The 15,868-nt window shown below is 49.1% G+C and overlaps 1 protein-coding gene across 50 annotated transcripts in view; it reads left to right on the top strand.

Moving 5' to 3' along the window:
- The window catches only part of MAP4K4 (mitogen-activated protein kinase kinase kinase kinase 4), a 143,760-nt gene that overhangs the window by 81,582 nt on the left and 46,310 nt on the right, over positions 1-15,868 (top strand). For all 50 annotated transcript variants that reach the window (XM_074354553.1, XM_074354552.1, XM_074354563.1 and 47 more), the window contains exons 4-9: positions 4,088-4,213; positions 5,563-5,673; positions 9,267-9,357; positions 11,102-11,232; positions 13,368-13,422; positions 14,956-15,034. In XM_074354553.1, the coding sequence (XP_074210654.1) occupies positions 4,088-4,213; positions 5,563-5,673; positions 9,267-9,357; positions 11,102-11,232; positions 13,368-13,422; positions 14,956-15,034 (593 nt within the window). The remainder of the gene's footprint in view (positions 1-4,087; positions 4,214-5,562; positions 5,674-9,266; positions 9,358-11,101; positions 11,233-13,367; positions 13,423-14,955; positions 15,035-15,868) is intronic.

Here is a 15,868-nt window from a genome sequence, read left to right as displayed (position 1 = left end):
GAGTGCTAGGCAACGCTGACCCAGTAGAAGGCAGAGTAACAGGAAGGTTCCAGTTCTTCAGACTCCCCTCAGCGTCCCCTTACAGCTGACCGCTGGTGCGAGCAGCCACAACGGGGGGATGGGCGGTGACTCTGGGACAGCACGGGGGCATGAGGACCTCAGTCCAGGGGTGAGGCTGAGGACCTGCACTGTGTGAGTCGCCAGAAAGAAACTCATTTTAAATTCTTAAATTACTCTTCTAAACTGTTAGGTTTTTTTTTTTATTCTCCTAATTAGGAAAATAATGTGTGTCAGTTGTTGAAAATTCAGTTAAGTTAAAGAAGGAAATGTCTGTAATCCAGAGATAACCTTTGGTAACCTTTCTTCTTCTTCTTTCTGTGTACTCATTAAAACACGTGTGCAGGTTCCTAGATACACTTGCACACTTGCGTTGCGAGTGGCAGAATGTTGGTGTCAAGAACATAGTACTTTGCTATCCTCTGAGCACTTTGGATTATGGAGCTCTTTCTGGTCTCAGGATACAATTGCCAGTTTGATTATGGAGGGGAGGAAAAAAAATCTTCCCTTCTGCCCTTCTAGAATCTTGACCATGTAGTAAAAGAACGATACACAAGAGAAAAACTAACAGAAGTGTGTTAAGTCGTCTGTCTCATGTGTGCACGGGCGCCTTCACAAGCAAAATGAAGCCTCGGGGAAGGCCCATGTCTGCACCAGGCTGGGCAGAGAGGGGCGGTTGTGGACAAGTGGCCAGGACATACCGGGCAGCTAACGGAAGATAAGAGGTCTGCTTGTACAGAATTCTCTTGGCCTCAGCTCTCTGGCTCTGGTGATAAGAATGTTTTTCCCAGTCGGTGTAGGAAGGACGCCTTTCATGGGGGAGCTTTATCTCTCGCTTTCAGGAAGAAAGGGGAGGTCAGGGCACCCTTCTCACACCTGCTATTTTTCAAATGCCCCTAGCTTAAAATAATTCTCATGTCAAAGAAGGGTCACGTATTCTGGTTTCCTTCAGGTACAACCAAGTGTTTTGGTGGAGAACTTGACCTTGGTCACTCTGGCCTTACCTGGTGGCTCCTTCTTACTCGGTCAGGACCCAGATTTCAGGTTCTGTTTTGGGTCCTCAGTCCAGATGCTTGTCTGTGTCACTGGTTCCCTAATGGAGGAGGAAGATGCATGGATTCTAAAATCAAGGACTAAAGTGAACTATTTCAAGTTAGACCACTGAGGCCACTTGTACCCGTGGTATTGGGGCTTGGAACTTCGGGAAGTTCTGACAGTCTCATTTAGAGCCTAGAGAAGGTAGTGGTCCATCTTACTTGACTTCATTGCTCGAGTGAGCTCACCACTCGTTTGCTTGATTGCGTTGTGCTTTTTGGTTGGGGGTTATCCCGGAGATGTGTTTGGCCTCCTCACTCCTTGGCACGAGTCACAGAAGCGCGAGTCTCCCGGGGCGGAGTGATGTTGAGGAAGACGGGTGAGTTCCTCACCTCCCTGCACCCCCCGCACCTCACTTCCACGCAGGTGCGTGGTGCTGTTGTCAGTTTTCTTCTTTACTGTGTTCCCCTCAGATGCCAGCTGAGTGATACAGCCTCACTGAAACAGCGGGTTTCGTGGAAGACTTTGTGGAGGAGCTAGAGGGCCCTCTGAGGGCTTGGAGTCTAGTGAAAGTCCTGTGTGGCGGCGCCTGTCTCAGGGCATTGTCCTTAGTCTTTGGAAGCCCAGAAGGTGTCCACTGACTCAGTGGTGAAACTAGAGAGCTTGTCTTTTTGTCTGAAATGTGTTCAGAGCAGGTTTTTTTTCCCTTGAGTAAGCTGTCACAGGTGCCTGATTTCCATTGTGGTTACGCTAATTTTATAATTTTTCTGTTGGGTTTCTGTTGGGTCTGGTGAGATGGGCGCTGACTGGTTTCAGAGAACACGCTGTTCCTTCCCAGACCCTGTGGCTGTCATTTTGCTCAAGATCTTTCCTGCAGAGTGGTGTTCACCTCTCTTTGGTTGAATTGTCGGTGAATTTTAAGTTGTGTAACTACTCATGTGTCTGTTTGAGTCAGAGAAATTTAATTTTGGTTAGTTCATCGTGCTATGGTCTCAATAATGCTCTCACATGTCACCAGGATGGGCCAAGTCAAAGGGGGTCTATTGTCATTTTTCTGCCAGTTCAGTCACATAAGGAAGGGATCGGCAGTGGTTAACTAAAACAGGTAAGCATGTCAACTGTCTTTCTTAGTGGCTGTGTTAATTCTAGGTGTGTATTCAGTTGCACGACGTGGTGAGATCTGCCAGAGACGGCTGCGCGTCTCATTTTGTTAGTCTTCTCCCCATCCAGCCTAGACCGAGTGGGGGGTGAATTGCCCTCCTTGGGTTCAGCTATCAGAGGAGGCTTGTTCTGTAGGGAGGGAAGGGTTTGCTGGGAGAGAGGTGGTTATCTTGGAACATTTCTGGCCCTCCGGGCTCCTCCCAGTCTCTCTTCACAGTTTTACCCCCATCAGTGGAAGGAGAGAATTCAAGTAACAGGAGTCACTAAAAAATAAAACCCCCCTGAGGAGTGCACGGGGCTTGTCCTGTGACTCAGACCAGAGCTGCTTTTGGAGAGGACCACGACTCAGAGTCCTCCCCGCACCCCCTCCTCTGGCACCAGGGATGCAGCTGAAGCCCCTCCCCAGCCATAGCCCAGCCTGAGACGAGACCTTTTCTGCGGCATTACTCCCGTGGTGGGTGTGCAAAACGCTGACTGGCATCAGCTGCACTAAATCACTGGGTGGGGTGGCGGCTGCCTCCCTGGAGAAGACCCGGAGGGAGCCTTCCCTTTCTTACCCAAGTGCCTGCTCTCCAGTGACCCTTGAGGGTTTTTTTTTTTTTTTTGGTCCGGACATGACTGTTGCCTCCTCAAGAGGAGGGTAGAGGACAGAGTCGTTTGGACTCAGTTCTGTGTGTGTGTGCATGTGTGTGGTGTGTGTGCATGTGCACACACACACTCTGCCATGCACCGTCTTTCTCGTACCTGCACAAGCGTGCACTGCCAGTGTCCCAGAGTCTCCCCTGGAGACTGGAGGGCAGGGCATCAGTTATAGTGGAGTGCGTGTGTCGGCGTAGGAAAGTCGGGGGTGTAGGGAACCAGTCCCCATTTCCTGTTGAAAATACATGAAATAGAGTGAATCCTAGAGATCCGGTGATAAGGTTTTTGTCAAAGATCTTTGTTCCCTCAGACACCTCTTTTCTAACCAAGGCTGATGATCTCTTTTCCTGCACATTCCTCCTGTGTTTCTTACTTTAATTCTGCTTTCCTCTCACTCTTGTGCCCCCTGTAAACCTTCCTTAGGAGGACTCTGTGCAGGTGGTCTGCCCTCCCCCCCCGCCGCCGTGTCGGCGCGCCCAGGCTGGCGTGTGGGAAGAGGGCAGAGCCCGGCCCCCTGCACGCTCACGAGAGCAGCTTGCTGTGTTTTCCAGACCTGTGTCACTGGTCTCCTCTGCTCCCTCTCACGTCACTTGCACCCTTCCTTTCTCTGTCTACTCGCCATATTTTAATGAAGCAAGAGGCAGAGGCAGGGGATGAGCCCAGGCTCGGACAGCCTGCTGCCACTAAGCACGGCTCAGCGTCAGGGTTCCTGGACCCGCCCGAATCTCGGGGGTCATGGGGAGCAGCCAGTTCCACCAAGCGCACCTCCATCCAGGACTGCGGGCCCCCCGAGGGCCCTGCTGACGATTTACAGTCACAAAGTTTCCCTAGAAAAGAAACAGCCTTCCCTAGTAATTAGTTGAAATGGTATCAGCCAGGTCCCTTTTCCCTCCCGTTTTTGAGGCCCAGAGCAGTGGGGAGAATTGCCTGAGGCCATGTGCTAGTGGAAGAGCCTCTGCTCCTCTTGGTGCTTCTTTACCTGTGGTGCTCAGGTATTCCTTGTGCGACTTGTGGTCACACGTCAGAGATCGAGTCCCCTTAAAGTGCCCGAGTCTTGGCTCGAGAGTGAAGTGTCTCTCCCTCTCCCTCTCCCTCTCGCTGGAGGGACTGGGAGCCTCTGATCACCTGTGGGTGGAGAAAGTAAAAATCACGCTTATCATTCAAACCACACATTTTATTTTTATTTTTTCTTAAGGATGAAGAGGAAGAAATCAAACTGGAGATAAATATGCTGAAGAAATATTCTCACCATAGAAATATTGCAACGTATTACGGTGCTTTCATTAAAAAGAGCCCCCCAGGACATGATGACCAGCTGTGGGTAGGCAAATATTTCCTGAGCACTTCGGGGGGGTTTCCTCTTTGGTTGTATTCAAAGGGCATGAAGAGCCTTCCGGAGGGAGGGGAGAGACTAGCAAAGAAAAAGGGGTAAGCTCTGCTATCTTCTTGGCCTTCTGGGTGGAAGGTGTTCTGAATGTTTATTTTGATGTTGATTTTGCATAGAAAAGAGGTAACTTTGTTTCAGGAATAAAACAGCACATTAAAAAAAGTGTCACGAGACCAGAGGAGGGTGTAGCTCAAGTGGAGCGCATGCATAGCGCGCCTGAGGTCCTGGGTTAAATCCCCAGTCCCTCCGTTAAAAAAATAATTAAATAAACCTAACCCACCCCTGCCCCCCGCCAAGTGTAATGAAGTAACAAGGTAATTAGGAACTTGAAAATAAAAGCAATATAAGAACTTTATTTATAGAAATTAATTAGTGTGCATCTCAACTGAATACGTCTTTATTATGTGGGAATGAGAAACAAATTGCAAGAAACAAACTTAGTTCAGCACAGTATTAATAACATTAATGATAATAGTCATTTAAGAGCACTGAATTCCAGGGAAATTAATAGAATCTATGCACATCCACCTTATCTCTCATTGAACACATTTACATTCATGATGATGACACTGAGATAGTGTCAGGTCTCTGGTTACCGCGTGAGCTGTGCCAGAGGTGCTGGACTTGAGGAGCAGTGAGATACAGTAAATTTGTACAAGTAAGAAAGTAAAAGGGAAACAGTTACTTTTATTCCCATTTCCCATATCCAAATATAGCTAACATTTTAGAATAAATAGTTCAGTTCATTTTCTAAGTACTTTAAAAATAACACTTGTTCATATTGTTCATACATTTAGGTGTTGTTAAATAATGGTTTTTAAAATTGCGTGCTGCTTAAAAATAGTATTTCCTTTCGTGCTAAACCCAAGTAATATAAAATAGTTGAGGATCACAATGTGTGAAAAATAGAACATTTTTGACTCTGGCGTACGTTAGGGAATATTTGGAGGAGGTGTCTGACGACTGAGCGTTGACCGAGAGCGGGGGTCCGTGCATGGCTGTGCTTATGGCCAGGAGCGGTTCAGGGCCCCCCCTGGGGCCGTGCTGTGCAGCGTCAGGGACCCCGATCTCCTGGGCCCCACGTCTGTGCCCAGTAAGCTGGGTGGTGAAATGAGCTCCCGGTGATGTGGTGCCTCCACACCGGCCGAGCGCCCAGACCTTTAGGAAGGGTGGGGTGTTGGGGGTTAGACTGACCCCTGGACCCACCTGGGCTGTGCTGAGACCTGCGCTGCCCTGACTGCGGGCAGGACGCGTGAGCCGAAGCGTGCCTCGTCTGCCTGCAGCTCGTCATGGAGTTCTGCGGGGCTGGGTCCATCACTGATCTCGTGAAGAACACCAAGGGCAATGCGCTCAAGGAGGACTGGATCGCCTACATCTCCAGGGAGATCCTGAGGGTGAGTGGGGTCGGCCACGCTGGGGGGCGGGGCTCGGGTCTCCGTCTCCACCTTCCAGCCCCCGGGGTTCCTTTGCACTGGCTGCCACCACGCAGGTGCTTCTCCTCGTGACAGCCCACGGCTGGGCGTCACGAGCTGGCTGTGATAGTTTAAGCTGCATCATGGTTTTGACGTTGGCAAGCATCTAAAGAAACTAGATTTCAAATGGTTTGCTTTTTGTATTTCCCCGAATTCATCCTGCAGTTAATAAAAAGAAAATCAGAGTGGAGGGGAGGAGAAGTAATCTGTGACTCTTGTGTTTATGGGAATCCTGCGTGTAAGCTTATAAATCAGTGTTAATGGTGCTAAATGCTGGCTTTCAGAATCAGCCTGCGGACTCTGGCATTAGCTGTTAGGATCTGCTGCAGTATTTATGAGGGAAAGTTCTAATGTTTAGTGTTATTTACAGCCAATTGGAAAGCTGGTTTACGATCTTAGGCAAGGGTCTGAACCACTGTTTTAGCAGCTTCTCAATGAGCCCTTTCAGCAGTGGAGCCGTCCTGACGGCAAGAGAGAGCGCTTTAAAATTTCGAATTTGAGAAGCACATGTGAGCTGCCAGCGGACCTCTTTCCCGTGGTTTTTCTTTCCGCTTTACCCCTAAACTACACAGTAAAGTTGCTTGGTTGGGTTTTCATTTACCCACCACATTTTAAAGATAAAGCCTCTGCAGTTGAACTGGAATCTAATTCTTATGTTTCTTTCACTAATTAAAGAGAATTAATTTATTTTTTATTAATAGATAAACTTTATTTATAGATAAATTTTATTCCATGTTTTATGTTTAAGTTTCATGGAGGACTGCAGGTTTACAAAAAATGCCATCTAGAATTCCTACAGACAGTTTGAATTCTTTTTATTTAGGTATTTTACAGAGCCCTTGAAAGTAGACAGTTCCCTTAAGAAAACCAGGTGTAGCGGGTGAGGTGGGAGACCCAACTTTTGCAGTCACATTCAGATTTCATTATTAAAATACCAGGACTCCTTAATGGTTACTGTAGGAGCCCTAATGTGGGAAGCTAAGTGTCCTGCCCTGCGCGGCCATGAGGACGAGCAGACACTGAGTGGATGGGTTTATCGTCTTGATGGCTCAGTCTCCTAGCAGGGCAGCTGGAGGGTACCCGGCGGTGAGGAGCGCGGACGCTGGAGGGAGCAGGCGGGGGTCTGAGACCTGCTGCTCATCCTCTGCACGTGCCCCGCAGTCAGCTTTCGGAACTACTTCCTTCATCCGTAGAATTGGGATCCCAGCCTGTGAAGGAAGGACCGTTACTATGAGCTTGTTAAGTGAGGCCTGGTGCACGTGAATCATCTAAGGTAGCGCGCGGGTGCGTCGCTGAGTCAGTGTGTGATTTACCACCGTTGCTCTCAGATGACACTGCAGGAAGCCCGGCTTGTTTGAGGCCCCAGCAACCTGAATATAGTGGTAGACATCTTCCTGAGATGAAGCAGATGTTTTCCACGTCTCTGGGCACATGAAACGAGTTTCCTTCATCTGCCCTTGATCTAGAATGGGAATTTTTCCTATGAAAAGTTAAATGAACCAAACACAAGCAAAGCTTCTGGAAGAGTCAGTGTCATGTGCTAGCGTGCATTTATCGCAGGCGTTACTGAGAGTTCTGGTGAAGGGAGAGCAGTCTGGTGAGGAGGTAAGCCTCGGGGAAGGAGGGCAGCTCACCTGCTTCGCACAGATGCAGTGGAGGAGCCGACTCCTGAAGAGCCCAGGCGTCCTCTTTCCTTGGTGATATTAGGTTCAGGTGCTGTTAAATCAAGCTCTCAGAAGGCTGAGAGTCCTGGGCGTGTCAGCCTCGGGCATCAGTAGAACAGCCAGCCCCCTGAAAGCCGTGAGACCCCAAGGCTCACCCTCAGAGCCAGCGTGTTCCTTCCAGCCCATTTCCACATTGGCCACCCACATGGCAGCTTCGAGTTTCACAACCAGCACCGAAGGACACCGCTGACCACTTCTTTGTTCTGCGAATGAGATGAATTGCAGGAAGATGTTTCCTAGTTTTGAGCATTGGTCTGTTTGCTCCTCGACGGGTGTTCGCTGTGTCCTGGACTTGCCATCGCTGCTGGGAAGCCAGCTGGGGCTTTGCTTTTGGTGTGGAGGGTAGAGCACGCACCCTCCTCCCTCCCAGCCCCTTCATGCAGGAAGACCGTGTCCCTCGTTCAGGGTGGGCACAGCTCAGGCCCACGTGGTTGAAGGGCTGGTCAGCACTCCAGCAGCTGCTGGCCTGAAGCTGGAGGACAGGGGAATTGCTGGAAGGGAACCAGAGCACACACAGGCCATGTTTGTTTGAGAAGACGCGGATACTTAACGTTTGTTGCTAAAAGATAATCCTGTAAAAGTATAAGAATGAGGTTTGTGAAAGTCAGGATGGAAAAATGAACTGAAGTAGTACAAGTAGGAATTATGAAAGAATTTGGGAAGCTCTGATTTTTCATCTCTTCTTTTGCTGTTCAAAGTTAGACCATGCTGAGAGGAGGGCCTGCCTTCCTAACTACAGCACGAAGATCCCGTGTATTTTTAGTGCTTTGTCCCCCGGTCAGTGCTTTGTGGTAACACTACACACCCTGTGTGCCGGGAAAACAGACAGACAGCTGTCTCACAGGCAGACTAGTAAGTGATTTTAAAAAAAACCCTGTGTTAGAAAAATTAGTGTTCTAAGGCAGATGTTGTGTTTAATTCTTATCCTACAAAGGAGTGATGACAATAAAACCCCACAAAAAATTAAGGGAAAATCGGATAAACCCTTCTTATCTCCCTTCTTTGAGCTGAGACATTTTGGAGTTAATAGATTTCTTGGGTCTTAAGGAGGCAGGCTGTAGGTTTGGCCTCTAGCTGCAGACAGAACAGGGAAAGGAGTTGTGAGAATGATGCCTTTGTGTCTTTCTGACCGTATTTGGATGCTGCCCCCTCCCCCACCCCATTGGAGGCACACCCCCGGGCTTCGTCAGATACAGGGTCATCAACAAGTGCTGTGTGCCCAGTAGGATTCTTTCCTTGGGAAAGGGAGATATTTTATTTGAGCATAAAGCTTTTTTGTGGCAGAATTGTTTAACATGGGTGGAGGTGCGGGGGTCGATTAACAGCGGTCTGCTGCTCTTCGGTGGGTATACCAGGCAGGGTTCAAGCCTTAAAGCCCACTTGCCCATCACTTTTCCTCTGGGCTGCGTGGGTTCAGATAAACCCCCGGCCTCCCCCACAGCAGGACAGGCTTGCAGCAGCGTGGGAAAGGAACCGCCCTGCTTGCAAATAGCACAAATTACAGCTGAGACACTGCAGATGGTAATCTGAGGCGCCTTCAGGGAGCAGCCAGCAGGTGGCAGCGCTGCCCCCACGGGGCCCTGACCCACTGGATTGGGTGCCTCCGTCTGTCTCCTTGGTGTAATTGGTGATGTCTGGCTGGAAATGTCCCGAGACTGACCTGTAGGTTTCACTGCGGGTCCCAGAAACGTTTGGCTTGTGTGTGCGCTTTGCTATAAAAGGTGTTGTGTGTTCCTGGCTGTTTACTTACAGTGACAAAGTGCTGAATCCAGATCTGTCTTTCCTGTTCAGGGCCTGGCACATCTCCACATCCATCACGTGATTCACCGGGACATCAAGGGCCAGAATGTGCTGCTGACGGAGAACGCAGAGGTGAAACTTGGTATGTGACGGGCGTGTCACGTGATGCGCGCACACTGGTGGCCCTCTCTGCCCGGGTGCCATTAGCTGCCAGCGCTCTCCTCGCCCACGCTCTCCGCTTCTGTCTGTCTGAGTGTTGGGAACAGGGCTTATTGCTCAGCCTGCTCCAGACTCCTTCCCCTGAATGGTACACAGGCATTTGAATCAGGCCTTGTATCACTGTCCTGCGTGGAGACCATTAATGACTTCCTGTTTCACTTGGAATGAAACCCCCACATCTTACCATGGCCCCTGCTGCTCTCCGGCCTCAGCCTGTGAGCCTCCTTGCCTCTCTTCCTCAGTCACTCATTTTATAGCTTCCTTGGCACTTGCCTCAGTGTTTCCCACATATGTTCCCGGGAACACTCCTGGGGAACACTTGCCCCAGCTCCCACGTTTCCGTCTATTTTCCTCATTCTCAGAGGTCCTCCCTGACCCTCTGTTCTGTGTTGGGTCCTACTGCTTGTTCCGTCCATAATGCTGAGCACAGTTTATGATTATATAGCTGTTTGTTTGCTTATGTTTCTGCCTTATCAGCAGTCAGTGGCTAGGATTGTCTGACCTGGAGTATTCTTACCCAGCACCCAGCATAGGGCCTTGAATGTAGTAGGTGCTCAGTAAATGTGTACATGGGGCCCATGGTGTCTTCCTGGAGATGCTCTTACAGTGGTTCTTTTCTGTGTCCTGTTTCCCTTACCTGGATCTCAGCTCGTTCCCATCGTGCGTTCATCGAAGGCATCTGTCAAATTTTTAAACAGAATGAGTGTTAAGTCCCTTTGAAATCTCAGGCACGGTCGTAGACTTACCATCTCCCTCACTGCCTTCTTGCCTGACGCCGCATTTACTGGTCAACTGTGGAGGGACAGTCTGCCCCTCTAAGCGAAGACAGGAGGCGCTCAGTTTGACCTCCCTGCTAATGGCCCAGCAGGCTCTGTGCTCCCTGCGCTGTCCCCGTGGTGCTGGGCCTGGGACAGTCCCTCGACACCCCCTTGGTGACTGTGACCTGCACTCACCGCCTGGCCTCTGTGTCTGTCTCAGAAGCACGTCCAGCACGTGAGCCCACCTCCTGGCCAGGTAGTTTCCTGAGTGGTCCTGTGCACAGTACCCCCCGGCCCTCCGGCATGCGCTCCTGCGGGGTAGTGGCTGTGTGTGCGGGGTCAGCGTTGGCGGACGTTCCATTAGAGTTGAGGTCTTCCTGCCATGTCTGCCTCCGTCCTTGAGCTTCCCTGTAGATTGCCTCATCAGCCAGTTGGGTGGGACGTCGGAGGCCCAGCTACTTGGGGAGCGGTTTCTCAGTGTCTTGGCTTGATTGTCGTTGTTTAATTCAGCATCTCCTATGTAAAGTGCTGTTCTTTCCAGAAAACCTTCTCTGTCTGTGGTTTGTGCTGCGAATGTCACGTGGGTCTCTGGCAGCTCTCCTGACTCGGGTTTTCTGGGACGTGATCTCGTCCGCAGCAGGCTCGCTCCCTGAGAGCACTGGAGATCTGGTCCACCCGGATGTCCGTCTGGTGGCTGCTGTCAGGAAGCTCAGGGCGGTGGCAGGCCCGGCCTCCCGGGAGCCTCTGGGCTGGTCGAGCATCTTGCCCCTGGTGGGTTTGCTCTGCAGATGGTGCCCAGAGGTTGCACATCCGTGCCGGATTTCTGTCTGGTTTACTCTGAAGACCCCTGCTCTCACCTTTCTTTGCCTGTATTTTACATGTTTGTTAATTGTCCTCTTCCTGCCGCAGTCGATTTTGGGGTGAGTGCTCAGCTGGACAGGACTGTCGGGAGGAGAAACACGTTCATTGGGACCCCCTACTGGATGGCTCCCGAGGTCATCGCCTGCGACGAGAACCCGGATGCCACCTACGATTACAGAGTAAGGCTCCTGCCCGGCTTCCGTGGGGCCCGACAGCCCTGAGAGTGGGCTCTGCCCCCTCCTCCCTCCCTCCCTGCCTGCCCCGTGAGGACCGCATGGCACCTGCGGCAGGTGCACCTCTGCTGGGACAGTATTGGGAGGCTTGCTTTGGTCCATTCTGTGTCACCTCTGTTCTGTTACTAAGTGGGATGCTGCTTTCCAGGCAGGGGGCGGTCACTGTTGTTTGCCCTGAGTGAGTAAATGCTTCTGCCCTGTTTGCTATCCTTTTTACCTTGAAGAGTATATTATAATCAGATGTTTATTATTTTTAAAGTATTGTCAGACTGTATAGCAGTAGCTTCGTCTCCGTGAAGCCTGAGAGCATTGTTACAGAGCTTCGCTTTGGTGCACAAGTGGATTTAAACTGTTAGAGTGACCTCTAGGGACTTAGATTGATAATGCACTTTTTGATCCTGATGTAAAACCCATATTTGATCATCAGACTCAGGTTGAATATGTTTTTAAAAAATTCTCTTGCCTTAAATGAGTTAGAGTTGTCGATGTACCTGTTAATGATATTCAAAAATGAATTCGTATCTTAACAGTCCCCAGTGTATTTCAGTATTTACGATAAATACCCAGTTAAGGAAACTCAATTTAAGTCTATGGAGAGGAATATTTATTTTATTTTTTTATATGTTGAAGCATTTTAAAATAGGTGATAAGACTTTACAGCTTGTCACTCTTTGTTTCATCATTATGTGTCTCCAGAATCTCAAAACGTTTTCTGACATCCAAAATATTATCATAGTTTTGCTTAAGAATGATTTCTTAATAGAGTCCATAGTTAGACCAGCTGGCTTACAGCTGGTCTGTCCAGACCAGTGTTCAGTGCAGGACGAGACGCTGGATTTGGTTGTTTGGCTGTTGGATATCTTCTAATTGAGAATATCCCTCACCCCACCCCACTCCTTGTCCCTGACTTGCTGAAGAGGCAGTGTTCCACCTTTTAGATTTATCTTACCATTTCTGAATGTTAGCTCTGCAATCTTTGTAATGTCATTTAGCTTGTTTTCCTGTAAACTTGAAAGGCTCAGTTAGTATCCAGGAAGGCCTTAGGGTGCCCTCGGAGGAGATGGGTGTGGTGTGTGACGCATCCCTCCAGGGGTGTGGACCACTGCCCCACTACTGCTGCTGCCGAGGCCAGTCACTGGGTTCAGGTCGTGAACCACCCTTCGCACCTGATAGTGTAGAAAACCCCATAACAATAAAGGGGCAACCCACAGGCCTGTCCTTACCTCTTGTGATAAAATATATGTTATAGGTTATTTAGGAAAACCCTTAAGCTGAGCAACTTTAAGCAGTTTCTTTGTTAGTATAGCATATAAACAAAAGAAGGCTCATGGTGATAACCATCTGTTACCTGCTTTAAGAAAATCTCATTTGGGTTTTAAGAAGTTGGCTGATAAAACTTCATCTAGTGTATACTGAGCGTCTGCCCCATGGTAGTCATAGTTCTGGAGGCGCAAAGGTGAATGAAACAATGAAAGTGCCCGCCCTTGTGGAACTTACATTTGAGTAGAGAATAAAGTTCGAATTTTTAAATTGGTATTTCAGGGGAATCAGAAGATTGCAAGCACTTAGCTTACCACACATCCCCTTCCTGAGTTTGAAGGGAGAGACGCAGCGGCCTGATGGAGTTTAGTGAGCTAGGGTAGGTCTTATTAATTCAGCTGCAGACCTTTTATAAAGCGTACTTCTAGCCTTAAAACTTTTGACATCTTAATTAAGTGTGAGATATTGTCGTAAAACATAAGATTACCAACAGCAGTCAGGGCTGGGAGTCTAAGCTACCTACTGCTTGTAAAGACCCGAAGGAACACTGGTGTGCAGAGCCTGCTGCGGCCGTCGGAGAAGCTGTCGCGTGGACCGCATCTAGTTCCCCGTAGGCCGGGGTGGTTCTGGTTAACAGCCAGCTTTGTCTTCATTGTATCATCTGCTCATTCATTTGGAAGGTACTCTTCCAGATGTGTATGTGCTTTTCATTTCCTGGCGAGCTTCGTCTCGGTTTATACACCCACGAGTGCATGTATGTTGTCTGTGTGGTTGGCCAGCGGTGGAGAGTTCATGGCCTCACGTCCTGCTTTGTTCTGCAGAGTGACCTGTGGTCTTGCGGCATCACCGCCATCGAGATGGCAGAAGGCGCTCCCCGTAAGTAGCCTCTTTTTGAACCTGGTTGTGGTCTGTGACTTAAACCTGGTTTCATGGCTTCAGAAAGAACACTTTGTGGAGGAACTTTTCCTTGAAGGGCGTTTAGATGAAGGAATCCTAAGTGCAGTGGAGTTTAGGTGTAAAAGCAATTCTTGGCAGGCATTGTTCCTTTTGAACATCTCCCTGAGGTCTGTAGGCTACGTTATCCTTTATTTAACTTGTAATCAGACGTGTGACCTGAAATTATTCTGACAGCAGGTAACAAGCAGTACTTCTTCTTCTTCCAGTTTAAATCTGATACTCAGTGAAACTGGTTCTAACACAGGAACTGTCAGTATTATGTTTTGACTTTACAAATAGAGGCATAGTTTTTCACCTGTAATTTTTTTTTTTTTGGATTACCTGTGAAATTTTGCTTCTGCTTTGGGTTAAATCAGTGACAGCTTCATAAAATTAATTTTTTTAATAGCTTAGATTTTTCTTTTGTAATTGACTCATTTTTATTAAATTTTTTTTGGCGGGGGGAGGTAATTTATTTACTTATCTTTTTTTTAGAGGGGGGGACTGGGGATTGAACCCAGGACCTCGTGCATGCTAAGCACGCGCTCTACCCCTGAGCTGTAACCTCCCCCAGAACTGAGTTTTAATCAGGGGCAGGTAGAATTGCAGAGATCACGAAGAATGCCTGACTGTCTGGTGCATAGTTGCTGCTGAATAAGTATTTGTTGAGTGAATGAAGGAAGACTGCCCACAGCTAAGAGCTAGTTTGCCTTGCAGAAGCGGCCGTCTGTCTTGGTCACCGTGTCCCCCGAGGACCTGAGACAGGGCAGCACTGCCCGACCCTGTGTCTCAGTTTTATTTCCCGGTGGGACTAGTCCTCTCTTTTCCTCTGGCCCCATGCCCCAGCTGCCGTGTAAGATTCCCGTGAAGGTAAATAAACACGGAAATGCCCGTTGTGACAGACTCACGGGCGCACGTGCCCCTGACACGCCTTCACTGGGCAGGTGATCACAGTACAGACAGTAACTGCGCAGAATTGAACAGTTCTGTTTCACTCCCACGTTTCTGCTTTTCCGCAGTAACGCTAGCTGTAACAGCGAACAGAGAACATTCCTGGAGGGCTCAGGGCTCACTGTGTTCCAGGCATCGTGTGACGATGGCCTTTAAGCAGCGTCCAATTTACTGCTCAAAGCAACCGCATGAAAATAAAATGGTTTTCATTGTCGTCTTATAGATGGGGTAGGAACCTAAGCTGTTCACCCCTTTAGGGCTTTGAATCAGCATTTAGCTCTGATTTATGAGGCCTTCCCGTGTCCATCTGAAGCGGTATTCTTGTTGCTCTTGTCCACCTTACGTTTTGCTGTGTTTAAGCGGGGGGTTCGGGCCGTGTCGAGGCCTCATAACCAAGTGTCTGGACTGCTTGAGGTAAAGCGGGTCAGTCAGACGATGGGCAGAGCATGTGGTGTCACGGGTGAGCCGGGAACCGGGGCAAGTCACGGGAGTGCCGCACTGACACGTGTCTCCTCTCCCCAGCTCTCTGTGACATGCATCCAATGAGAGCGCTGTTTCTCATCCCCAGAAACCCTCCTCCCCGGCTGAAGTCCAAAAAATGGTAAGCTGTGTGTGCTTTCTTGTCGTTCTTGTTCTTTTCCTTTAAAAAAAAATGTTCCTTTTTAGTTTTACTTCAAGACAAAATCCTTGCCACTCTGATTGCCCAGGACCACGAGCCGGTGCTCCAAGACGCCAGTTAAAAAGAGTATTGGTTTATTTTTTTAATGTATTTTTTTCTTGATAAGTTGTCCTTGAATTATAAAATGGTAACAAGTGACTGTATGAAACACCAGAACGTGGTTCAAGAAGAAAGTTCTGTTGTAATATTTAAGCACACTTTCAGTGTCGTGTATTTCTAAACATGTTTACATTAAACAGCAGCGCTGTCTCGACTTGCAGTTCCTCGGTGGAAATAGCATTTTAAAATTCACTGAGGCGTTCGCTGTAATCATTGCAGGACACTGAATTCTAGGTGCCCGTTTTCATCCCAGCAGACCGCATCGGGGGAGGGGCCCTCTTCCCGGGCTGCCCCTTCCTCGTGCGTTTGCTAAACAGGAGCTGATCCCAGCAGAGGGAGATGGTGGTGCCGCCCCTGGCGAGGGCGGGAAAACTTGCAGCAGCGTGGGGAGGTGCTGCTTTGGTCTGGTTTTAACACCTTGGAGGGAGAGGCAGTGCTTTGTTTTTTGCCTAAGAGTTTCACCCACTTGCTGCCCCCTGTGAGCTTTTCTGGTCCCTTCCTGTCGGTCCCTGTGTGCACGCGGGCTCTCCTCCCTCCTTGCCTGTCCCTGCTTCCTGCGCTCGGCTGTCTGTCTGTCTTACCTGCTGTGGACTTTTTCCCTTTCTGAAACTATTCTCACTGTTCTCACCAGTTTTCCAGTTAGTGTTGTCTCCTCTG

The sequence above is a fragment of the Camelus bactrianus genome, chromosome 28 (assembly GCF_048773025.1).
Source record: "Camelus bactrianus isolate YW-2024 breed Bactrian camel chromosome 28, ASM4877302v1, whole genome shotgun sequence".
Taxonomy (NCBI): domain Eukaryota; kingdom Metazoa; phylum Chordata; class Mammalia; order Artiodactyla; family Camelidae; genus Camelus; species Camelus bactrianus.
This window is presented reverse-complemented; position numbering and strand designations above follow the sequence as displayed.